General features: G+C 55.7%; 1 protein-coding gene and 1 long non-coding RNA gene across 6 annotated transcripts; one reads left to right on the top strand and one right to left on the bottom strand.

Annotated features, from left to right (window-relative positions):
- Positions 1 to 699: 699 nt before the first annotated feature.
- Positions 700 to 12,448, bottom strand: EPS8L1 (EPS8 like 1). 5 transcript variants are annotated; one of them, XM_060131149.1, is made up of 21 exons: positions 12,356 to 12,448; positions 11,685 to 11,737; positions 10,181 to 10,221; positions 9,869 to 9,927; positions 9,146 to 9,307; positions 8,691 to 8,840; positions 8,037 to 8,119; positions 7,399 to 7,660; positions 7,012 to 7,138; positions 6,719 to 6,807; positions 6,549 to 6,623; positions 6,308 to 6,456; positions 5,042 to 5,183; positions 4,907 to 4,935; positions 2,815 to 2,944; positions 2,607 to 2,720; positions 2,273 to 2,400; positions 2,099 to 2,241; positions 1,725 to 1,914; positions 1,176 to 1,308; positions 700 to 1,081 (listed from the first exon to the last, which is right to left on the bottom strand). In XM_060131149.1, the coding sequence occupies exons 2-21, from the start codon at positions 11,699 to 11,701 to the stop codon at positions 995 to 997; spliced, it is 2,310 nt and encodes a 769-aa protein (XP_059987132.1). In that variant the 5' UTR covers positions 11,702 to 11,737; positions 12,356 to 12,448; the 3' UTR covers positions 700 to 994. The 5 variants fall into 5 exon arrangements, with proteins under 5 accessions (XP_059987132.1, XP_059987131.1, XP_059987128.1 ...); XM_060131148.1 differs by lacking the exon at positions 1,176 to 1,308 and having other exon boundaries at positions 2,099 to 2,334; positions 2,371 to 2,400; XM_060131145.1 differs by lacking the exons at positions 1,176 to 1,308; positions 11,685 to 11,737; positions 12,356 to 12,448 and having other exon boundaries at positions 2,099 to 2,334; positions 2,371 to 2,400; positions 5,042 to 5,219; positions 9,095 to 9,307; positions 10,181 to 11,609.
- On the top strand, positions 6,346 to 10,689 carry LOC132509845 (uncharacterized). Its single transcript, XR_009537142.1, has 3 exons — positions 6,346 to 6,559; positions 8,016 to 8,822; positions 9,290 to 10,689. It is a non-coding gene; the product is annotated as an uncharacterized LOC132509845 (long non-coding RNA).
- Positions 12,449 to 19,301: the final 6,853 nt, after the last annotated feature.

The following is a 19,301-nucleotide window of genomic DNA, read 5'->3' on the forward strand; positions in this document are numbered from 1 at the left end:
TGGCCAGAGGGAAAAGGAGCTGTTGCTGAGGAGGTAGGAAGTTCCTGTTAGGCCGTCGTCTCACAGGATGAAGAGTGGCCAGGAAGCCTGTGACACATTCAGGAGGCAGCCACTTCTCCGTAGCTGGACCCCTGGCTGGAGGTGGAGAACAAGGTGTAAAAGTGGGTGCTGGGAGACTAACCTAGGGGATGAGGGCAGGCTTTTCCAAAGAGGGTATTTGAGCTGGGTCAGGACAGCTGAATAGGATTTCAACAGGCAGAGAATCGTTCCAGCCAGCAGAAACCAGCCATTGTTAAAACTCCAGTGGTTGAAGGGGTTTGGGGAGTGTGTGGAGAAGGGTAGGACCAGAATGCACTGGGGATGAGGAGGTGAGGACGAGGTTGGAGATATAGGGACCAAACCACTAAGGGCCTCGAATGCCAGGCTATGGGGCTAAGACGGCGACGGGGAGCCAGAAAAGGATTTTGAGCAAGGGGTGGACTGGGGCCTCGGGTGTTCAGCAGATCCCTCTGGAGTGAACTAGAGGACAGACTGGAGGCTGGGAGGTCAGGAGGAAGCCTGAGTTGGGAGGATTCAGAGAAAGAAACTAAAGAGAGTGGAGACATCTGCTAGATTCCTTTCCTGTGAGGCTGTTGCTGGGGTGAGGGGCAGGTTCCTGGCCCCTGGTACCCGGGTAGAAAAGGGACAGCAGTTGACATCGCCTGCTAAGAGGAGGCTGTTTATAGACTGGGTAGCATTATCACAATACACAGGGCTCCCGAGCGCAAGCACTTGCCCTAAATTGTCTCAGTGCCCGTTCTCGGCCAATAAGAGAGCACTTCTCAGGAGACTCCATTAAGGACGGGCCGATTTATCTAACCGGACGGGGTAAGACCAAGGCTGGAACAGGTCGGCGATCCCTGGAGGGATCTACTTCCGTTGGTGGGGGCAGTCTGCAGAGTCCGTTCTCCCGCGGGGCTGCTTCCTGGAAACTTAGTGGAGGGGCGGGGAAGGATCAAATGACTTCCGTTTCCACCTCGTCTTCCATCCTCTTCTTTTGCTTCTTCATTACCGCCTCCAGCTCTGACACTTTCTCTTTGTCCTGGAGTGGGGGTGGGGGTGGAAAATCAGGACCTTGGAGGCAGAGACCTCAGCCCCCTCCCCAGTCCGGGCTCGGGGACGAGCGCCCGCCTCACCTCCAGCAGCGAGCGCTGCACTGTGATCTGGCTGTACACGCGCGCCCCCTCCTCGGGGCTCAGCGCCCGAAACTTATCTTTCTGCAGTGAGAATAGCTGCGCGCCGCTCAGTGCGCCTAGCGCGGCCACGGTCCTGAGCAGGGGCATCCAGGGCACAGTCAGGCCTGTTGGCCAATCACGGCTCAAGCCTCCTCAGCCCCACCAACCACTTTACGCCCGCTTAGCCCTTTGTCCAATCTGAGCAGCATTCTAGCTCTCAAGCCGGGGGGCGGCCGCTGCTGATGGCTCCTGAATCCCCATCCACCAATCATAGCGCGCCGTGGGGGGGGCTGCCTTCCAAGGGAGGCGGGGCTTCCCTAGAGACTCCAATCGGAGCCTGGAAAAACATGGCAATCGCAGCCCGACAGTCACAGTTGCTATCAGACAGACCCCCGTTTTGGACCAATCCCGGTCTCCCGTGGTCTGCCATGCCCCCTCTGGGCCAATCGGAGCGCTCCGCCCGTAGCGCCGGTATCTCAGGGTCCCCTAGCCGGCACCTGCCACACTCACCCTGAACTAAAGCCCTTGCCCTGCAGCCAGGCGCGGACCTCCGAAGCGTTGGAGCGCGGACTGAGCTGCGGCTCCGGGGCGCGGGGCTCCGGGGCGCGGGGCCCCGGGGCTGCGCGGCTGGGGCCCGTGAGGCCCTGGGCCAGGCGTGCCTGCAGCTCCTCGTTGATACTGAGCATCTGGGAGAATTTCTCTGCAGGCGGGAAACCGGGAGGGAGGGCGGACTCAGGGCGAAGGGCCCTGGGCTCAGAGGGTCGGGGACCTCTAGCGTTCTCGTGATGGGTCGGGACTCCGTTTACTCTTACTGAGCCTCGGTTTCTCTGCCTGGAAAGCGAGGACAAGGACCGCTCCTTCGAAGGGGTGCCCCCACCACTCACCCTTCTTGCCGGAGTCCAAGTTGTTGAGGCTCTCGCAGCTGTCCCTGGGAGACCGAGACGGAGCCGGAGCCTGGGTCCGCGCTGGTTGGGCACCGGGAGCTGGAGCCAGGGTCGGCACTGGTGCGGGAGGGGGCGGGGGGGGGAGGAGCCAGGGCCGAGGCTGACGGGGGAGGGGGAGCCGGAGCCAGGGCGGACGCTGGTGGGGGGTGGGGAGCCGGAGCCACGGCCGGCGCTGGTGGTGGAGGGGGAGCCGGAGCCGGGGCCGACATTGTTGGTGGAGGGGGAGAGGGAGTGCTGTTCTCCTGGAGAGTGGAAAAAGAGGAGAGCACCTGGATCGGAAAGAGGACTGGGTCCCAGTCCCCTTCGCCTGGAGGTGAATTTCCGAATCCTCAGCCACTTCCTCTGCCAGTGACTTTGACCCCTTATCCCTCACGCCTCTTGTTCCCAGGACCCAGGATCTGAGCCCAGCCCCTCTTCCCTCAAGACCCAGGAGTCTGCCCTGGCTCACCAGGCTGCGGCCCCCCTGCGGCCCCGGGTGGGGTGTCAGGATATTATAGGGTACATATCCCTCCTGCCCCCTCTGGTCCCGAACCTTCCACCACTTGCGCTGGTCATCCAGAACCTGGAAGAGGGAAGGGTTCAGAGGCTGTGTCTGTACCTAGGGCTGGGTGGACTCCAACCCCCCAGCCCCACACCCCGTCCCCCACTCCTCTGACCTCCAATATGTCCCACTGCTTGACGGACAGCTCGCTGCTATTGCGCGCCTGGAAGTCATAATTACATAGGACCCACTTTCCCGCCGGCTCCAGCCCCTGGGGCTCAGCTTCTGGTTCCTGGTCTTGGTGACTGAGGAGAAGGGGAAAGGGTTGCGGGGTAAGGAGGTAGCCAGCTCCACTGCTCTGGACTGTAGGGTGTTGGTGTGAGCTGGGGTTAAAGCCAAGCAGGGGTCGAGGCAGGGGAGGCCGGTTAATACTGTTAACAGAGGTTTGAAATTGTAATACCGGTTTGAATATATTGTGCTCCTTATGTGCCTGGCACCATGCAGTAGGCACATGATATGAGGACTAGCATCAGCTCCATTTTATAGATGAGAACATTCAGGCTCAGAGAAATAGAATGACTCTCCCCAGATTACACAGCTAGAAACAGCTGCTGTTTACTGAGCATCTACTGTGTACTTGACTCGTGCATAATGATAACTCATAAACATAATAAAAACAATAGTTAGCACTTATATAGCACTTATTACATGCCAGACACTGTTCAAAGTCTGCTACATGTATTAGCTGATTTGATGTTAGAGACAACACTTGGTAGAACCATGAGTTTGGACCCCCTAGTTCCTTCCTCCCTCCAGAGACCCAATTATTATCTCCATTTTACAGGAAAGGAACAGTGATATCAAGTGACATGGTGATGTAAAGGTCACAGAGCAAGAAAGAGGTGTAGTCAGGCTGGGACCCGGGCAGGCTGGCCCCAGAGCTCATGTCCTGAGTAATTCCATTCTACTCGCACACAGCTGGATGTGAACCTGCGTGCTCCCATGACCCTGAGCTCCTGACTGCTAGCCTGTACAAACTCACAGACTTCTCCCTCTTTCAGGGAGGGATTATTATTATTTCCATTCCCCTCCTGCCCTCCACAAAGAACTTGAAGCACAAAAAAAAGGTGAGTTAAAAGCTGTAGGTGTCAAGCTCAAGGTTCAGCAGCGCACCGAGAGGGGGATCCGCTAGACCAGGCAGCTGGGGGGAGGGGAGCAGACTTTTAGCTCTGACAACCCAGTACAAGGCACCTCAGCCCGGATCAGGCCTACCTGTGCAAGGGAGAGGGGAGTCTTCAGGGCCGAGGCACCCCCTGTGTGGGGCCGGCGGCAGCTCCCAGCACGCCGCCGTCTCTGCTGAGACTCTCTGCCCAAGCCCTCACCCAGACCCCCTTCTGCTCCTCCAGACCTGCGGCTTTGTTGTCTTCTCATCCCACGCAGCTTCCCTCCCATCTGCCCCCCGACTTGCCCAAGGAATCCTAGCTCCTCTAGGCCCTTCTTCCCCCGGGACCCAAGAGTCTGCACCGCCATTGCTTGTTGGAACTATGAATTTGCACCCCCAGTTCTTTCCTCCTCCAGAGACCTAGGAGTCCAGATCTCAAGCTTTAATTTCCTCGACCTTTTAATGCTTAAAAGGTCCCAGTGTGACACCCAGCAGGGACTGAGACAATTGCTCTAGAGCCTTGGGAAAGCAAGGGTCCAGCCTCCCAGCCTTTACCTCTCTCAGGAGCCCAGAGATACTACCACTTCCTAACTTTCCCAGAAACTTGCCCCTTGGCCCTTTAAGTCCCAAGCCTACTTCCCTGGGTCTCCAAGGTCCCAAGCACCAGACTTGAGCTCTTCTTCAAAACCCAGTATCTAATTCCCCAGCCTCTTCTCTCCAACACCCAGGACTCTGTCCATATAGGGACCCAGGCAGGAAGCTTCCCAGGCCCTGAGAAACCAAACTGCCTTCTTCCAGACCTTTGGAGATCTAGCGGTCCCTCTCAGACTTTACCCACTCCCAGCACCCTCCTCCCTTAGACCCTGGAATCTGGGCCTCCAGTTCCCTCCTCCCTAGAACCCAGAAGTCTGGGCCCCACTCCCTCCCTCATTGATCCTCCCCCCGTCCCAGCCCAGGCCCCTGCCTCATCGCCACCTCACCCACCTTCGAAGAGCCGGGAAGACAAAAGGAAAAAGAAAAAAGGGGAAGCAGAGTCAGCGCTGGGACCCCCCAGGACACACCCCTCCTGGACCCCACCTGACCCGACTCACCCATTGACACTTACCCATTGACAGCGACCTGAGGAGTGCTTTGCTGCAGGAGATGAGAGCAGTAGGTCAGGTAGGGCCCGGCCTGCGCCCCAGAATTCCCAGTCACGGCCCCCCTGTGTCACCTGGGGGAGCTTAAGCCTTAGCCTCACCTGCCGGCGGCGCCGCTCGTGCTGTAGCTGTTTCTCTACCGGGTCCTCCCAGGCGCGGCCCTGTGGGTCCGTGGCTGTGGGCTCCCAGCCGCTGTAGAACTCAGGTCTGTATGGGGGTCCCTCCTCTGAGGGTAGCTCTATCCTGCAGCCAAGGAGGGGCAAGGGATCCTCAGGGATCCTGGTATGACCTCCCTGTCAGTAACTTCATGAAGTTCTCCCCCTCCCCTTAAGCCTCGTTCTATTCTAACAATTCTAATCCTGCCCCCTTTTGCCAGGCCCTGCCCTTACCTCTAAGCTGCATCCACGACATCAACTATATTTGTAAATACCCCGATTACATTCATGCTCCGCCCTGGCCTCTGATTCCAAACCGTGTTTCTAGCTACACACATCCCGTCCCTTTCCCCTAAGTCCAGCAGCTAGCTCTGCACCTACTCCCTTGAAGCTCTCAGCCTCCAAGCGCAAAGACTGCTCCCCCTTTCCAAAACCACAGACCAAACGTTTCCTAAGCCCGCCTCTTCGGCATAGCCTCACTCCATTCCTCTAAGTCCTGCCTTTTATTCCGGTTTGAGTTTTTTTGTTTTTTTTTTAAATCATGCTATGAAAAACCTAACTACCTAACTTTAAGATTTATTTTTGCAACTTTTTTAAACAGAGAAAACAACACACTCCTCGGGGAAAGGTGAGTGGCTAAGAGGACAGGTCCTGGGTACAAATTACTACCAGAGCCTGGAGTTGACAGGCCTGCCTAGGAGAGAACCACCGGCACTGCCACACCACCAAAGGGAGTAGCTGCTGTCTGAGGCTCAGCAGACAGTTTCATACGCCACGCAAAGCTGCTCGCCTTCCCTCATCGGATCGTGGCATTTGACCTAGTCCCACCTGAACTTCAATTTCTTTGGCGACACCCTCTAGCTAAGCCCCACAACTAACCTACCCTCCTAGCCCCATCTTTCCAACAGCCCCGCCACTTCCTCCCAACCCCACCCCTAAATTACCACGCCTCCTGCTTCCCAGCCCTGTCCCTCCAATCACCACGCTCACAGCCAGCTTCCCCCACCCCCCGCCCCGCTCCGCCCCTGAATCACCACGCCTCCTGCCTTCCAGGCCGCTCTCTCCAATCACCACGACCCCAGCCCCCCCGCCCCGCCCCTGAATCACCACGCCTCCTGCCTTCCAGGCCTCTCTCTCCAATCACCACGACCCCAGCCTCCCAGCTCCGCCCCTAAATTGCCGCTCCTCCAGCCTCCCAGCCCCTTCCCTTACCCCGGGCGGGTCCAAGAGTCCCCCAACGAGGTCCAGAGCGTGTTTTCAAGTTGGGTGACGTTGTCCCACAGCAGCGCCACAGCCTCGGAAGTCAGATGCGGCCGCCGCACGCAGCTCGCGAACTGGGGGCCGCCCGAGGTGTCCACAATCTGGCAGCGGCGCAAGAGTGGGCAAGCTATCAGACCTTCTTGAAGTGGAACCCTCCTGCTTGCAGGCAGCCCTCAGGCCGGGGGTGTCTCACCATTTGCAGAGGTCCGAACAGGAAGTGCAGCAGTTCTGGGGAGGAGGGGTTGGCGATGTTGCTGCGCAGCCGGGCCTGTGGAGCCGGGGAGGTGCTGGTATTAGTGCGCGGACAGGTCAGGTTTGTTATTCCCCTCGCCCCCTGACGCCCCGGGATGAACGCGTCCTCACCAGCAAGCTGAAGGCGTACTTGATTTTCTGAAGCACATCAATGAACTCGGCCTCTGAGGGCGGCTTGGCCCGCAGCGTCAGGAGGCCCTCTGTGGGCAGAGAGGCAGGCGCGGTGATGGGGCACATGCAGAGAGCGTCAGGCAGGGTCGAAGAGAGAGGCAGAGACCCAGTGAGATCGCGATAGGGAGTCAAACTGGCAGGGGGTGCAAGGGGAGACCCAAGGGAGAGGGTGGATATTTGGGAGTGGCCAGGAAGGGGGTGTTCAGGATTGCCACTCCGTGGCGCCTCCTCACCCCCGGCCTCCCGGTGCCGGGTCCTGCGGCTGCGCTCTCGGTGCTCCAGCACTCGGGTCGCCTCGGCAGACTTCTGCAGCCTTGATACGAAGGTCTCCACGTCGTCGAACACGTGGTTCAGGATGTCCTGGGGGGCAGAGCAGGGGGATACGTGGGACCCCTGAATCTTGGACCCTCATCACCCCTGTCCAAGCCCTCTCAAACCAAGAGCGCTTAGGCACATTTAGGCCAGGCCACGCCCTCTGATGCTTGACTCTGCCCCCATTCTGTCCCCTCCGGCCACCCCCCCAGAAGTCTGACCAAGTCCCCAGAACCAAGCCCCACCCCCTGACAGAAGATTCACACCTGCAGCCAGTCCCGCCCCGGCCCTAGCCCCGCCTCACTCACCACTTCCCGCTCCGCCTGCAGACTGGCCAGGTCTGGGCCGCAGGGGCCCAGGTCCCGAGAGGTCGGGTCAGCGCTGCTGCAGACCTCCGCTCGGCCCGGCCTCCGCATCTCTGCAGTCTCTGGGATGGGGTCCGCCCGGGGTCGCCCGCGGCCCGCGGCCGGCTCCACCGTGTTGATCGCGGCGCGGACCGTCGGGCGGTGCTGCAGGGGCGCGGTCTCGGCGTCGGGCGAGGGGTGGCACTGCAGCTCCTTTCGCGTAGCCCTGCGGGGGAAGAAGGGGAAACTAAGGCTGGGCACACCGAGGGGTCCGGGGAGGGGAGAAATTCGGGGCTTCAATCTGAAACACTGTGGCCCAAAGGGGTCAAACCTAGGCTCTCAGTGGTAGGGAGAAATCCGATATATGGGGGTTGGGAGAGCACCTCTCCGGAGGGAAACTGAGGCAGAGGGAGGAGAAACCGAGGGGAGGGGAGTACACTTGGTACAGGGTTTGTTTGACTCCATTTAAAACTCGTTCTGCTCTAGGCTAGTGGTATCCACCGATTTCTCGGATGGGGAAACTAAGGCCCAAAGAGGGGAGCCGGCTCCCCAGAGACCTCCCCGTCGTCTCTTCTCCCCAGCTTCCAGCCCGACCCCCTTACCTGAGCGCCGCCGCCCTGCGCTCCCCGCGGCCCGAGCGATAGTTGTGCAGAGCCCCCTGGATGTCCTCTCGGATCAGCTCCGCCTGTCAATCACGCCGTCAGGCCACGACCGCAACCCACCCACTGCCCGCCCAGGCGGCTCTCCGAATCGATTCCTCAGCTCGGCCCCAGACCACGTCCAGTCATAGCTCACGCACTGCGCCCACGCACGTCCACGCCCTGAACTCACACCCCGCCTCTTAAACTGTCCCTGCCTTAGGCCCCTCCCCCAACCACGAAGGCCCCGTCCAGATGGCGCTTCGCCCCTGACCACACTCACTCCCATCCTAGTTCTGGCTGCTCCCCCAGACCCTCACTTCCATGTTCTGTCCACGTTCTGTCCGAGCTCTTAGCTCTTAGCCTCCGTCTCCATTCGGCCCTCTCGTTCCTTCTCGACCCTACGTTCAATCTGTTCTCAAATCCCCCTCCCTCCCAGAATTCCTTTACAGGTCACGCCCCCTCCGCTGGCCCTGACCCCGCCTTTGCCGTACACCGTGCCCCCCGTCTTAGAGGCCCCGCCCCGTTGGGGGTCCGGCTCCGGACTCCGCCCAGTTTCAGCTCCGCGCCGGGAATCCGCAGGGTCTCAGTCTGTGGCCCCGACCCCCGCTCGCTCACCCCCAGACGCAGGCCCTGGAAGAAGTGCACGTCGGGCTGCGTGCGCTCGGGCTCCTGGCACACGAGCAGCAGCAGTGAGCAGCTCTGGCCCGGCGCTATCACCGTGTCGCAACGCACGATGGCGCTCAGCGCGTAAGACTCCAGCTCCTCCTGCGGGGTGGAGGGTGGGGCAGCGGGTAAACTGAGACCTCCTAAGGGGTGCCAGCAGTGCCAGCACGTTCAGGCACTGCGCAGGGCAACCTCCACCCCAAGTTGAGGGACCAGGGATAACACCCCTGTTTAATAGATGAGGCTAATGAGGTTCAAAAAGGGGGCGGGGGTCCCTTGCCAAAGTTCCTAGAGGAAGAACGTGCAGGAATCAAGATTCACACTCAGATCCCTGAGGTCCCTAGGGCTCTCCATGCCTTGGTGGGCTCAGTCCAAGCTGCTCCTTCCACCCGTGTGCCCCGTGGCACCTTGGAGACTGGGTCCAGCAGCGCAACGTGCGTGGGAGACACGCGCAGCAGCATGTCCTGGGCCCAGACGCGGCCTTGGCTGTCCATGAGGGCCAGTTTCCGCGAGGCGTCCTCCACCGTGTGCACGCCATCCTCCTCACCCAGGCAGAAGGTCACCAGGTGCTGGAGAAAGCAGTGAGTCCCAGGATGAAGCCAGGTGGGCTGAGAAGCCCCTGGAATCAGCCTTATAGCCTGAGACTACGCACACCTCCTCTGGGAAGCCTTCTCTGATCACCTGCTCCACCTCCTCCCGGTGCCCTTTGTGTGTCTTCCCTGGGTCTAGCTCTCCAGCTAGACCCCTTGAAGGCAGAGAATGGTCTGGATTATATCTAGTTCCTTCTAAGCAGCTCTACCTCCGTTAGAGCACCTGGCAATTTTGCTGGTACCTCTGGACCTTGTCTGACCCCTACTCATCCAGGATTGCATCTGACTTGTCCCTGTGGTCCAACTATCCAGCACAGGAGCTGGTCCAGAGGAAAAGTTGGCAGATTCAAGTGCAACTGAGTTCCTCCACTGGATACCCACATCTGAGGCAAGGCAGAAGAAGTCCACTTTGCAGATGAGCTAACTGAGTTTCCCAAGTTCTTGCTGCTTGGAGGTCCAACTGCTTTCAACTCCCCCATCTCCTCAGGCCTGCCTTGCCTCCTGCAAGACTCCCCGTGGCAACACAGACCCCAGACTCACATTGACTGGATATTGGGAAACGTCGGCCATAACCTCGGTGGAGTAACGCTTCCTCTGTTCTGTGGGGGGAGGAGGAGAATGGCTGCAGGAGACCCAGCTCCCAGCCCCTTCCCCCTCAGACTCAGGAGTCCAGCCCCCCAGCCCCCTCCCCTCCAGACCCAGGAGTCCAGACTCCCAGCCCCTCCTCCCTCAGAAAAGGAGTCCAGACCCCCAAACCCTTCCCCCATCAGATCCAGGAGTTCGGGTCCTCAGTTACCTCCTCCCCCAGACCTAGTTTCTCTTGGCCTGGGGCTTCCTTGCCCCTCAACTCACCATAGATAGACTTGGCACTCCGTTTAGGAGAAGCTTCTGGACTAGTGAAGGAAAAGAGGGGTGAGAGGGGCCATGGGAATTGGGGGCAGATCATGGGAGTTTTGAGTGCCCAGCAGAGCTTGTGAGGGCGGTGGGGAGCCATGGAGGGTTTTGAGCAGGGGAGGGCAGGGCCAGAGCTGGACTTCAACGAGACAAGTATGGCAGTGGTACTGGCTCGTGGTGGCGAGTGTGGTCTCTACTGTCACCCAGACCTGAGTTCAAATCCCCTGTCAGCTACTGCTTTGTCATAAGACCCCGGGTGGGAGACGATCTCTCCTGCTTCAGTTTCCCTTTCCATAAGACAGGGGTTAGTTACCCTATAGTGTCTGTCTCGTAGGTCTGTTGGGCGAATTCAATGAGATGATGCAGTTGGAATGTTGTGCAGCCTTAGTAACTGTTATTATCATTATTAAGATGATGCAAAGGGCTTAACACACAGTAGTTGCTCAATAAATGGGATTTTTTTTTTCTTTTTTTGTGGCTGCGCTGTGCTGCGTGGCTTGCAGGATCTCAGTTCCCCGACCAGGGATTGAACCTGGGCCATGGCACTGAAAGCGCCAAATCCTAACCACTAGACCACCAGGGAACTCCCAATAAATGGGATTTTTTACAATAGCATTAGTATTGGGAGTAGATGGAAAGTTATCTTCTTCCCCTCCTACCCCCACGGGCCAGGTTCTTTTCAGCCAGATCTTTCTCTGAGAATTCTCGAGTCCCCATTTCCACAGAAATAACAGCTCAGAGCTTGGTTGGGGTCGGAGATGAGAGATGAAGGATGAGAAACGCTTTTAGTCAAACCTCTGCTCCTCTTCCTGCCCTTGTCAGTCAAATCTCCCCACAATTTGTTTACCTCTGGGCTGGAGAACTCACTCCCTTCCATCTCCCATGCAGCTATTCCCATGCTTCTCTCTTTATCCTTCTCCCTGCTTACTCCAGGAGACTTGACCCTTCATTATAAACAGCCCTGAGCTTTTAGCAAAGGGTCAATATTTAATAATAAGATATAACAACTGGGAATTCCCTGGAGGTCCAGTGGTGAGGATTCGGTGCTTTCAGTGCCGTGGGCCCAGGTTCCATCCCTGGTTGGGGAACTAAGATCCCAGATGCCACGCAGCGCAGCCAAAAAAAGAAAAAGGAAAAAGGTAAGAGCGATGCCCTAGCAGCTCTCATGAGTTGAACACCTGCTGTTGGTCAGATGCTCTGCTAGGTGCTGTATGTGCATTAGCCTGTCAGAATTGTCCCTGTTTCACGGAGGAGGGACTGAGGCTTGAAGAGGTGATGTCCTTTGGCCAGGGCCACACCACTGCTGAAAGTTGGCGCCTGGATTTGGACCCAGGTCTGTCTGCTTGGCAGCAGGAGGGAGGCAGCTCAGGTGGTCCTCAGAGTGTCCAGGCTGCGGGTGTGGATGAAAGGGTCGGGGGGAAGGGCGGGGCGGCCAGGGGACCCGGTGGGCGGGGGTACTTACCCAGTGGTGGAGCTCATGGTACCGAGAATGGGGAGCTCCTGCCACCTGGAGCCCTGGGAGCCAGCAAAGAGGTGAGGCCGGACCTGATCGCAGGACCTATGGTTCCTGCCCCAGCACCTCCCCGCTCAGACCAGGAATCCGGGCCCCCAGCTCCTCCTCCCTCAGACCCAGATGTCCAGGCCCTCAGGCCGTAGTTCCTCAGACCAGGAATCTAGACCCGCAGGCCCTCCCCCCTCACACCTAGTACACTGCCGCACCCCCAGTTCCTCAGGGCTCCATGCATTCAGCTCCCTAACCTGTGTGTACCCCATTTTCCTTCCTCTACCCAGGGATCCTGTCTCCCTGTCTTCTAGCCTTTTACCTTCTCAGGGGCCCAGGAGTCCAGAACTCAGAGCTCCTTGTCCCTTGGAGCTAAAGGGTTTGGACACCAAGTCTCCTCAGAGAACATTCATCCAATTCCTCAGCCCCTACGACCCCATAGTCTTCCCTTAGGTGTTCGGGTCCGATCTCCAGCCCCCAGCTCTTCAGAACTAGACTTTAGTTCCCCCAGCCTTTCCTGTGTCTGGACCCAGGAGTCTGGGCCCCCTGCTCCCCTCCCCCAGACCCAGGAGTCCCCACCTCCCGTCCCTCCTCGCTAGGACCCAGCTCTCTTCCCTGGGCCCCCTCCTCACCTGCTGCTCAAGCTGTGTCAGACGGGAGGCTCTGAGCTCTTCTCTCCCTTCCCTACAGGGGCCTCTCCTTCCTGCTCACTCCCAGGGCCCTCCCTCCTCCGCATACCTGAGCACTCACCTGGTACAGCCTGCTGGCGTGGCCCCTGGGCAGGGCTGGCTGACAGACCCAGGGCGCCGGCTGGGATGTCCTCAGGGGAGCCAGAAAGCTTATTGTCTCCATCACAACAGGAGAAACTACAGTAATTCGATGTCAAACTCCTTCACGCGTCAGAAATACCCGCTTCGAATTCTCCTGGTATCTCTGCGATTCTCCTGGTATCTCGCGAAGTTGACTGCCGCTTGTTCATGGTCAATGTGGAAGGGTGGGCTTTGAACCCGGAGCCACCTTTCCATCTCCAGGGCTGGTGTCCATCCCTGCTCTGTGCACACCTCCTGTCTGGCGTTCCTATCTCCACCGGTGCCCTCGGCCCCCAGCCCTCCCCTTCCCTCCTCCTTTGGAAATGTCCCTCAGTAATTCCCGATAACGATGACAGCTAAGACTCAATGCCCAACACTGCTCCAAGGGCATCACAAAAATGAACAGGCTCCCCAGGCATGAAAATCTCCTTTCGAGAACTTCCCCTGTGCCATGGACCTCGCTAACTGAGTTAAACACACCGCTTCTTCCCCGAACCCAGTGAAGTGAGTGTTGGGGTGTCTCCATTTGGCAGATGAGGAAACGGAGGCTCACAAGGGCTCAGAGACTTGCTCAGAGTTACACATGCAGTGATGGTCTCCCTGCCATCTTCCTCCCCAGTCCGGTCTCAATGCATGGACCCCATAGAAACCTAAATCAGCTTACGTCACTCCACTCTCAAAAGGCTTCGGTGGCTCCCCATTTCTCTGGATAAAAGAGAAGACCTTCTACAAGGCCTTAAGTGATGGTACCCTACCTCATCTCTTCCTTTGCTCCTTGAGTACCCAGATGCCATTCTGCCTCAGGGCCTTTGCACTTGCTGTACCCGCTGCCTGGAAAGCTCTTCTCATATCCTCCGATGAGAAGAGGCTTGCTCCCTCATCTTCTTCAGGTCTTTGCTTGAATGGCAGCACCTCAGGAGGCCTGGCTGGCAACCTTGTTTAACATGGCAGCACCTCTGACCCGTCCCTCCTTCAGAGTCTCTTCCCCCTCCCCCAACATTTAGTTTCTCTCCAGATCATTTATCACCCTGTAACTCACATATTACCTGTTTATTTTGTCTGTTTTATGTCCTCCCCATTAGAATGTAAGGCTTCATGACAACGAAGACTATTGTATGCTCAGTCCCCCAATGTACCTGCAGCATATAGAATAGGGTCTTGCACGTAGTAAGTGCTGGAGTGACGTTTGTTGAATTACTGAGTTTTTGCATTTGGTGCACTCGTGTGCATTTTTGCTTCACTGAACACATGTTGACCCCACAGTCTATACTAAGAGAGGCTGGAAACCGAGAAGGCACATCCTTGTCCTGGATTGATGGGGAAGAAAGAACAGACAGAGAGATGATCCTATTGTGTGGTGTGATCATAAAGAGCCCAGGTGGGTGTGGGTTCGAGTCCTGGCTTTGCCACTTAATAATTTTGGTAATACTTATTGTGTGCTCATATCCTCTTCTGAGCACCTTGTGTGTGTGTGTGTGTGTGTGTGTGTGTGTGTGTTTGTATAAACCTCACAACGTCCTAGGAAATGGGCTCAATTATCCCCATTTTTACATGAAGAAACCAAGACATATTAAAGGTAAGTAACGTGTCTATAATCACACAGCTAATAAGTGGTAGAGATGGTTGAGCCCAGGCCATACAGTTCAGACACTGCATCTTGGTTGTTACTCTGTGCTACCACCTCATGGTCCAGGCCCCTATCTAGCTGTGTGACCCTGGGCAAATTACTTAACCTCTCTGTGCCCCAGTCCCCCATCTGTAAAATGGGGATAACAGCACTGGGAAGATTAAAGGAGGTTACGGAGAGGTCTTAGTACAGTACTCGACGAAGAGAAAATCCTAGGGAAGAAGTGTTAGCAACCACATCGATGATGTCTTTCTTTCCACAGGTCCTATAATGGCAGATGCTAAGGGTGCCTCGGAAGCCTGGAAGCGGCTCCTCAGAGGGTCAGGGCAGGCTTCCTGAAGGAGGAGGGGTGGGGTGGCCAGAGCTAAACCTGAAGGGCAAGTTTGGCAGCCCCAGGTGGCCTGGAGGATGAGGGAGGAGTGTTCCAGGCCAGGAGCTGCCTGAGCCACGGAGGGGAGGGCCATCTGGCCAAGTCTCAGTGGCTCCGGGCCATGACAAATGCAGATCTGGCTGAGACCAGGCCCTTTCTTCGTGTGCAGGGGGAGAGAAGTGTCCTTGTAAAGGCATTCAGTGGGAGTCGGGGGCCTGGACTCCTGGGTCTGAGGGAGGAGGGGCTGGGGGTCCGGACCCCTGGGTCTGAGGGGGGCGGGGTTGGGGGCCCGGAACCCTGGGTCTGAGGGGGAGGGGCTGGGGGCCTGGACCCCTGGGTCTGAGGAGGAGGGGCTGGTGGCCTGGTCCCTAGGTCTGAGTGGGGAGGGGCTGGGGGCCTGGTCCCTGGGTCTGAGGGAGGAGGGCGGTGGAGCACAGGCGCCCCTAGGCCCCACCCACAGCAGCTGCTTTGCGCTCCGGAGCAGCAGGTGAGACCAAAACCCAGCCTCCGCCCTGCCCTCGTTCAGAGCCCAGGGCCTCCTTCCTTCTTCCCTGCCACAAAGGAGACGCCTCCCTCTCTCCAAACCGTAGCACGTGGTTCCCAAATACCAGTGGAGGCTCACACCCCTGCACTGTCTGCCTCAGTAAGCCCTGGGTGGAGATGCTCACCGGGGGGAACCCGGCACCAAAACACCGACAGTAGAACGCCTTTTACTGAATGAACTTTAGGACTCTGTGGGTCTGAATTTGCCTCTGTCCCTGAACTGGGATAGCTTTGTTATTGGGGAACTGGATTGTTTATTCTCTCTGTTGGGAGATCCCAGGAACCAAACAGAATTCTCACTGCTGCTTGTTAAGCCAGGATCCTCTGTATGTCATATCTGAAACCACCCCATCTCTTCCCTCATCCTCCTCGCCCAAGGCATGCCCCCCACATCTGTCCCCCAACTGTAGGATTTGCTGATGAATTCCTAGGACAAGGAGGGAGGTCGAATTCACAGGTCTGGCAGGGCATATAAATAAGATGGGAGCTGGGTCTCAGGGAGATAGAGTTACTTACATATTTGTCCATTCATTCATTCATTCAATAAATGGTCCCTGAGACCTAATTGTGCCTCATCCTTTGCCCTCAAGAAGTCAGGTCGATTGGGGGGACATAGACCCTGCTGGCACCCACAGTAGCAATTCACAGTGACATGTGCACTGCTGGAGGTGGCAACAGGGCATCGAGTGTCCCCAGAGGAGACACTTACTCCCACTTTGTGGTGGGTATGTGAGGCAGTCAAAGAAGACCACCCAGGTTAAGTGATAACTGGATGGGGTTCTGAAGGGTGAATAGGAGTTCGCCAAGGAAGATGCGGCAAGGAATGATATTCTAAGCTTGGGGAGTGGCGCATGCAAAGTCCCAAAGTCATGTAGTAGCAAATACTCAAGCACCTACTGTGTACCAAGCACGTTCTAAGTGCTAGGCAGACAAAACCCCTGCCCTTGTGTTGTTGTCATTCTAGCGGGTGTGGTGGGAAGACAGAAGATAAACAGGTAGGGACACACACATGAGTAAGACTTTCAGATTGTGGTAATCTCTGTGGAGGAAATAAATGTGAAGAAATGGAGTCACTGAGGGACAGGCAGGTGTGGCCACTTCTGGTGAGGTAGTCAGGGATGACCTCTCTGACGAGGTGTCATGGGAGCCTTGACCTGAATTTCAAGATGGAGCCAGGAATGCAGAGAGGGTTTTAGGCTGAGGGAACACCTTGGGGAGGCTGGGCAGGTGGGGGTGTGGCTGGCCAGAGGAGATGAGACTGGAGACAGCTATGAGGATGGTCATGATATTGGTGTTGACCATGACAATTGCAAAGGATAGGGTAGCCAAACTTCAACTCAAATGCACTTGCCCCAAGCCTGAGTCTCAAGAAGCTCCCCGTCTGGGTGGGGAGGTGACTTAAACATGGGTTGCCTGAAACGTGCCATAAACGGAGGTCGCTCCGGCAGTGTAGAAGCTCGGAGGAGTTCTTCCTGGGACCCGAGGGGTTAGGAAAGGTTGTTCCTTGAAATTCCTCTGAGACCGGCTGGCCCTGGAGAGCGGGCGGGGAGTAGCACCAGGAGGGTGAGTCTAAAAACTGGCCTGGCCAGAGGAGGGAGGCTGGTGGTGAGCTGTTTATTCTCTGGGCGGGATCTAGGGCAGATGTGTCTCCTGAAGCTGAAGGCACTTGGCTTCCGTGTTGGGGGACTGCATCCAGGAGGCGGTGATGGGGAAAGGGCTCCAGACAGACTTGAGTCTGGATCCTGGGTTGAAGCAAGGGCCAGTGCAAAGGTCCTGAGGTGAATGCTCACACAGCAAGGCTAGTGTTTATGGAGCAGAGTGTTGAGGGCAGAGGGGTAGGACATGAAGTCAGAAAGGTGATGGGGGTGGATTGTGGGTTCCCAGGGTCACTGTAAGGATCAGAAATTGACGGTACTATAGAAGTGTTTTGATCAAATTTTTTAAAAAAATTGACCTGAAATTAACCATCTTTTTTTAAAAATTTTTTGATGTGGACCATTTTTAAAGTCTTTATTGAATTTGTTACAATATTCCTTCTGTTTTATGTTTTGTTTTTTTGACCACAAGGCATGTGGAATCCTAGCTCCGCGATCAGGGATCGAACTCGCACCCACTGCATTGGAAGGCGAAGTCTTAACCACTGGACTGCCAGGGAAGTCCCTGAAATTAACTATCTTAAATTGAACTGAATAGCATTTAGTACACTGACAATGTTATGCAACCATCATATCCATCTAATTCCCAAACATTTTCACTCTCCCCAAGTAAAGTCCATACCCATTAGATGTCACTCCCTATTCCTTCCTCCCCACAGCCCCTGAAAACCACCATTTGCTTTCTGTCTCTGTGGATTTGCCTGTTCTGGACATTGCCTATAAATGGAATCATACAATATGTGACCTCATAGTGTTTTTGAGGTTCCTCTATTTTCTTTTTAACATCTTTATCGGAGTATAATTGCTCTACAATGGTGTGTTAGTTTCTGCTTTATAACAAAGTGAATCGGCCGTATGTCTATGTTGTATTGGTCCAGTGTTGAAATAATTTCAGACTTGTAGAAAAGTTGCAAAAGCATACAGAGAAAACCTCTGCCGGGTTTCCGTACATTTTTTCCTTTGTAATTAATAAGTATCTTGGGGAGAGCTACTTTGAGACTATGTAAATATCCTGTGTGTCATAAAACTTTTGACTCATTAGTTTTGGCATCTACGGATGCTTCCTGCCTGAATTGAGGATGACCAAGATGGTTCCCCAATGGCAATTGAGTTAAGTTTCAAATGGATTCCCTAATTTCTGTGTGGAGAACAGGGGGAAGCAGGGAGACCAGCTAGGAGGCTTTCATATTAATCCAGTGAGAGATGGTAGCAATGGACATGCTGAGACATGGTCAGATTTTTGGATATATTTTCGAGGAAGAGCTGGCAGGCATTGAGAGAAAAAGAGGAGATAAGCATGACTCCATGTTTTGCTCTAGGCAATGGGAAGACTGGAGTTGCTATTTTCTGAGATGGGATCGCTGCTGTAACAGAAAGACCTGGACTATTAGTGGCTTAAATCGGGTTGAAGTTTATTTATTGCAGTTGATCCAGGGCCCATTTGGCAACTCCATAATCATCAGGGACCCAGGCTCTTTCCATCTCATTACTCTGGCAAAATAGGTTTTCCACCTCGTGGTCCAAAATGGCTGCCTCAGGTCCTGCCATCAGATCTGCCTTGCAGCCAGAAGAAAGGGGGCAAGTGTCTTTTCATTTTGAATACACATGTCCTTTTTGCTCACATCTCGTCTAAGTCAGAACTTAGACACATGGCCACAGCTAGGTGCAGAGGAGGCTGGGAAATGATTCTTTGTTCTAGGTGCTCACGTGCCCAGCTATAAACCAGTGGCTCTAGTATTATGAGCAAGAAAGGAAGAATGTATGTTTGGGGAACAACTAGTCAACTTTCCCTAATGGGTCCTGAATGCTGCTCTTCCTTATGTCCCTCTCCAGTCCGTATTCTACCTTTCACCTGGAAACAAAATTCCTAAAACATAGATCTGCTCATGACCTTCCATGGCTCATTACTCTTTCATGGGCCTCCAGTATCCTCTGAATTAAAGCCAAGTTTCTCAGCCTGGCATTTGAGCCATAATCTGGCTCCACCTTCCAACCACTCCAGCCTCATTCCTTCCACCCCATCCACGCCTTACACTCCCACAATATCCGCACGTACCTGTGTGCTACCTTTTCCTTAAGCTGATCCCACAGTCTGCAGCATCCTTTCTGGCCTGAGGAAATCCTTTCTGTTTGTATCACTGTGATCAACACCACATCCTGCAGGAAACTTGCCCAGCCTCCTTACAGTGGGGCCCTCTGCCTCTCACAAACTCTCAGAGTCCCCGTCACCCCATCCTAGCGGAGAGGTCAGCTATTTGGATGGTGCCTGCTTTACTCCAGGCAAACTCGCTAAGTCTTTCCTTTCCTGTCTTCCTTCCTTCTCACCACCCTTCCCTCCTGTCCACACTCTGCCCCTCCTCCCTTTTGCCTTCCCTTCCTCCCAGTTATGGAGCATGAAAGCACTGCACTCAGCACCTGTACGAAACAAAGAATCCATTTTTCCAGTTACTAAGGTCATGTGACAAATCATTCCAAGACCTAGTGGCTTCAGACAACGGCCACATTTAGTTTGCTCACGAACCTGCCATCTGCACAGGGCTTGGTGGAGGTGACACATCTCTGCTCTACATGGTG

The sequence above is a fragment of the Lagenorhynchus albirostris genome, chromosome 19 (assembly GCF_949774975.1).
Source record: "Lagenorhynchus albirostris chromosome 19, mLagAlb1.1, whole genome shotgun sequence".
NCBI classification, from domain to species: Eukaryota; Metazoa; Chordata; class Mammalia; order Artiodactyla; family Delphinidae; genus Lagenorhynchus; species Lagenorhynchus albirostris.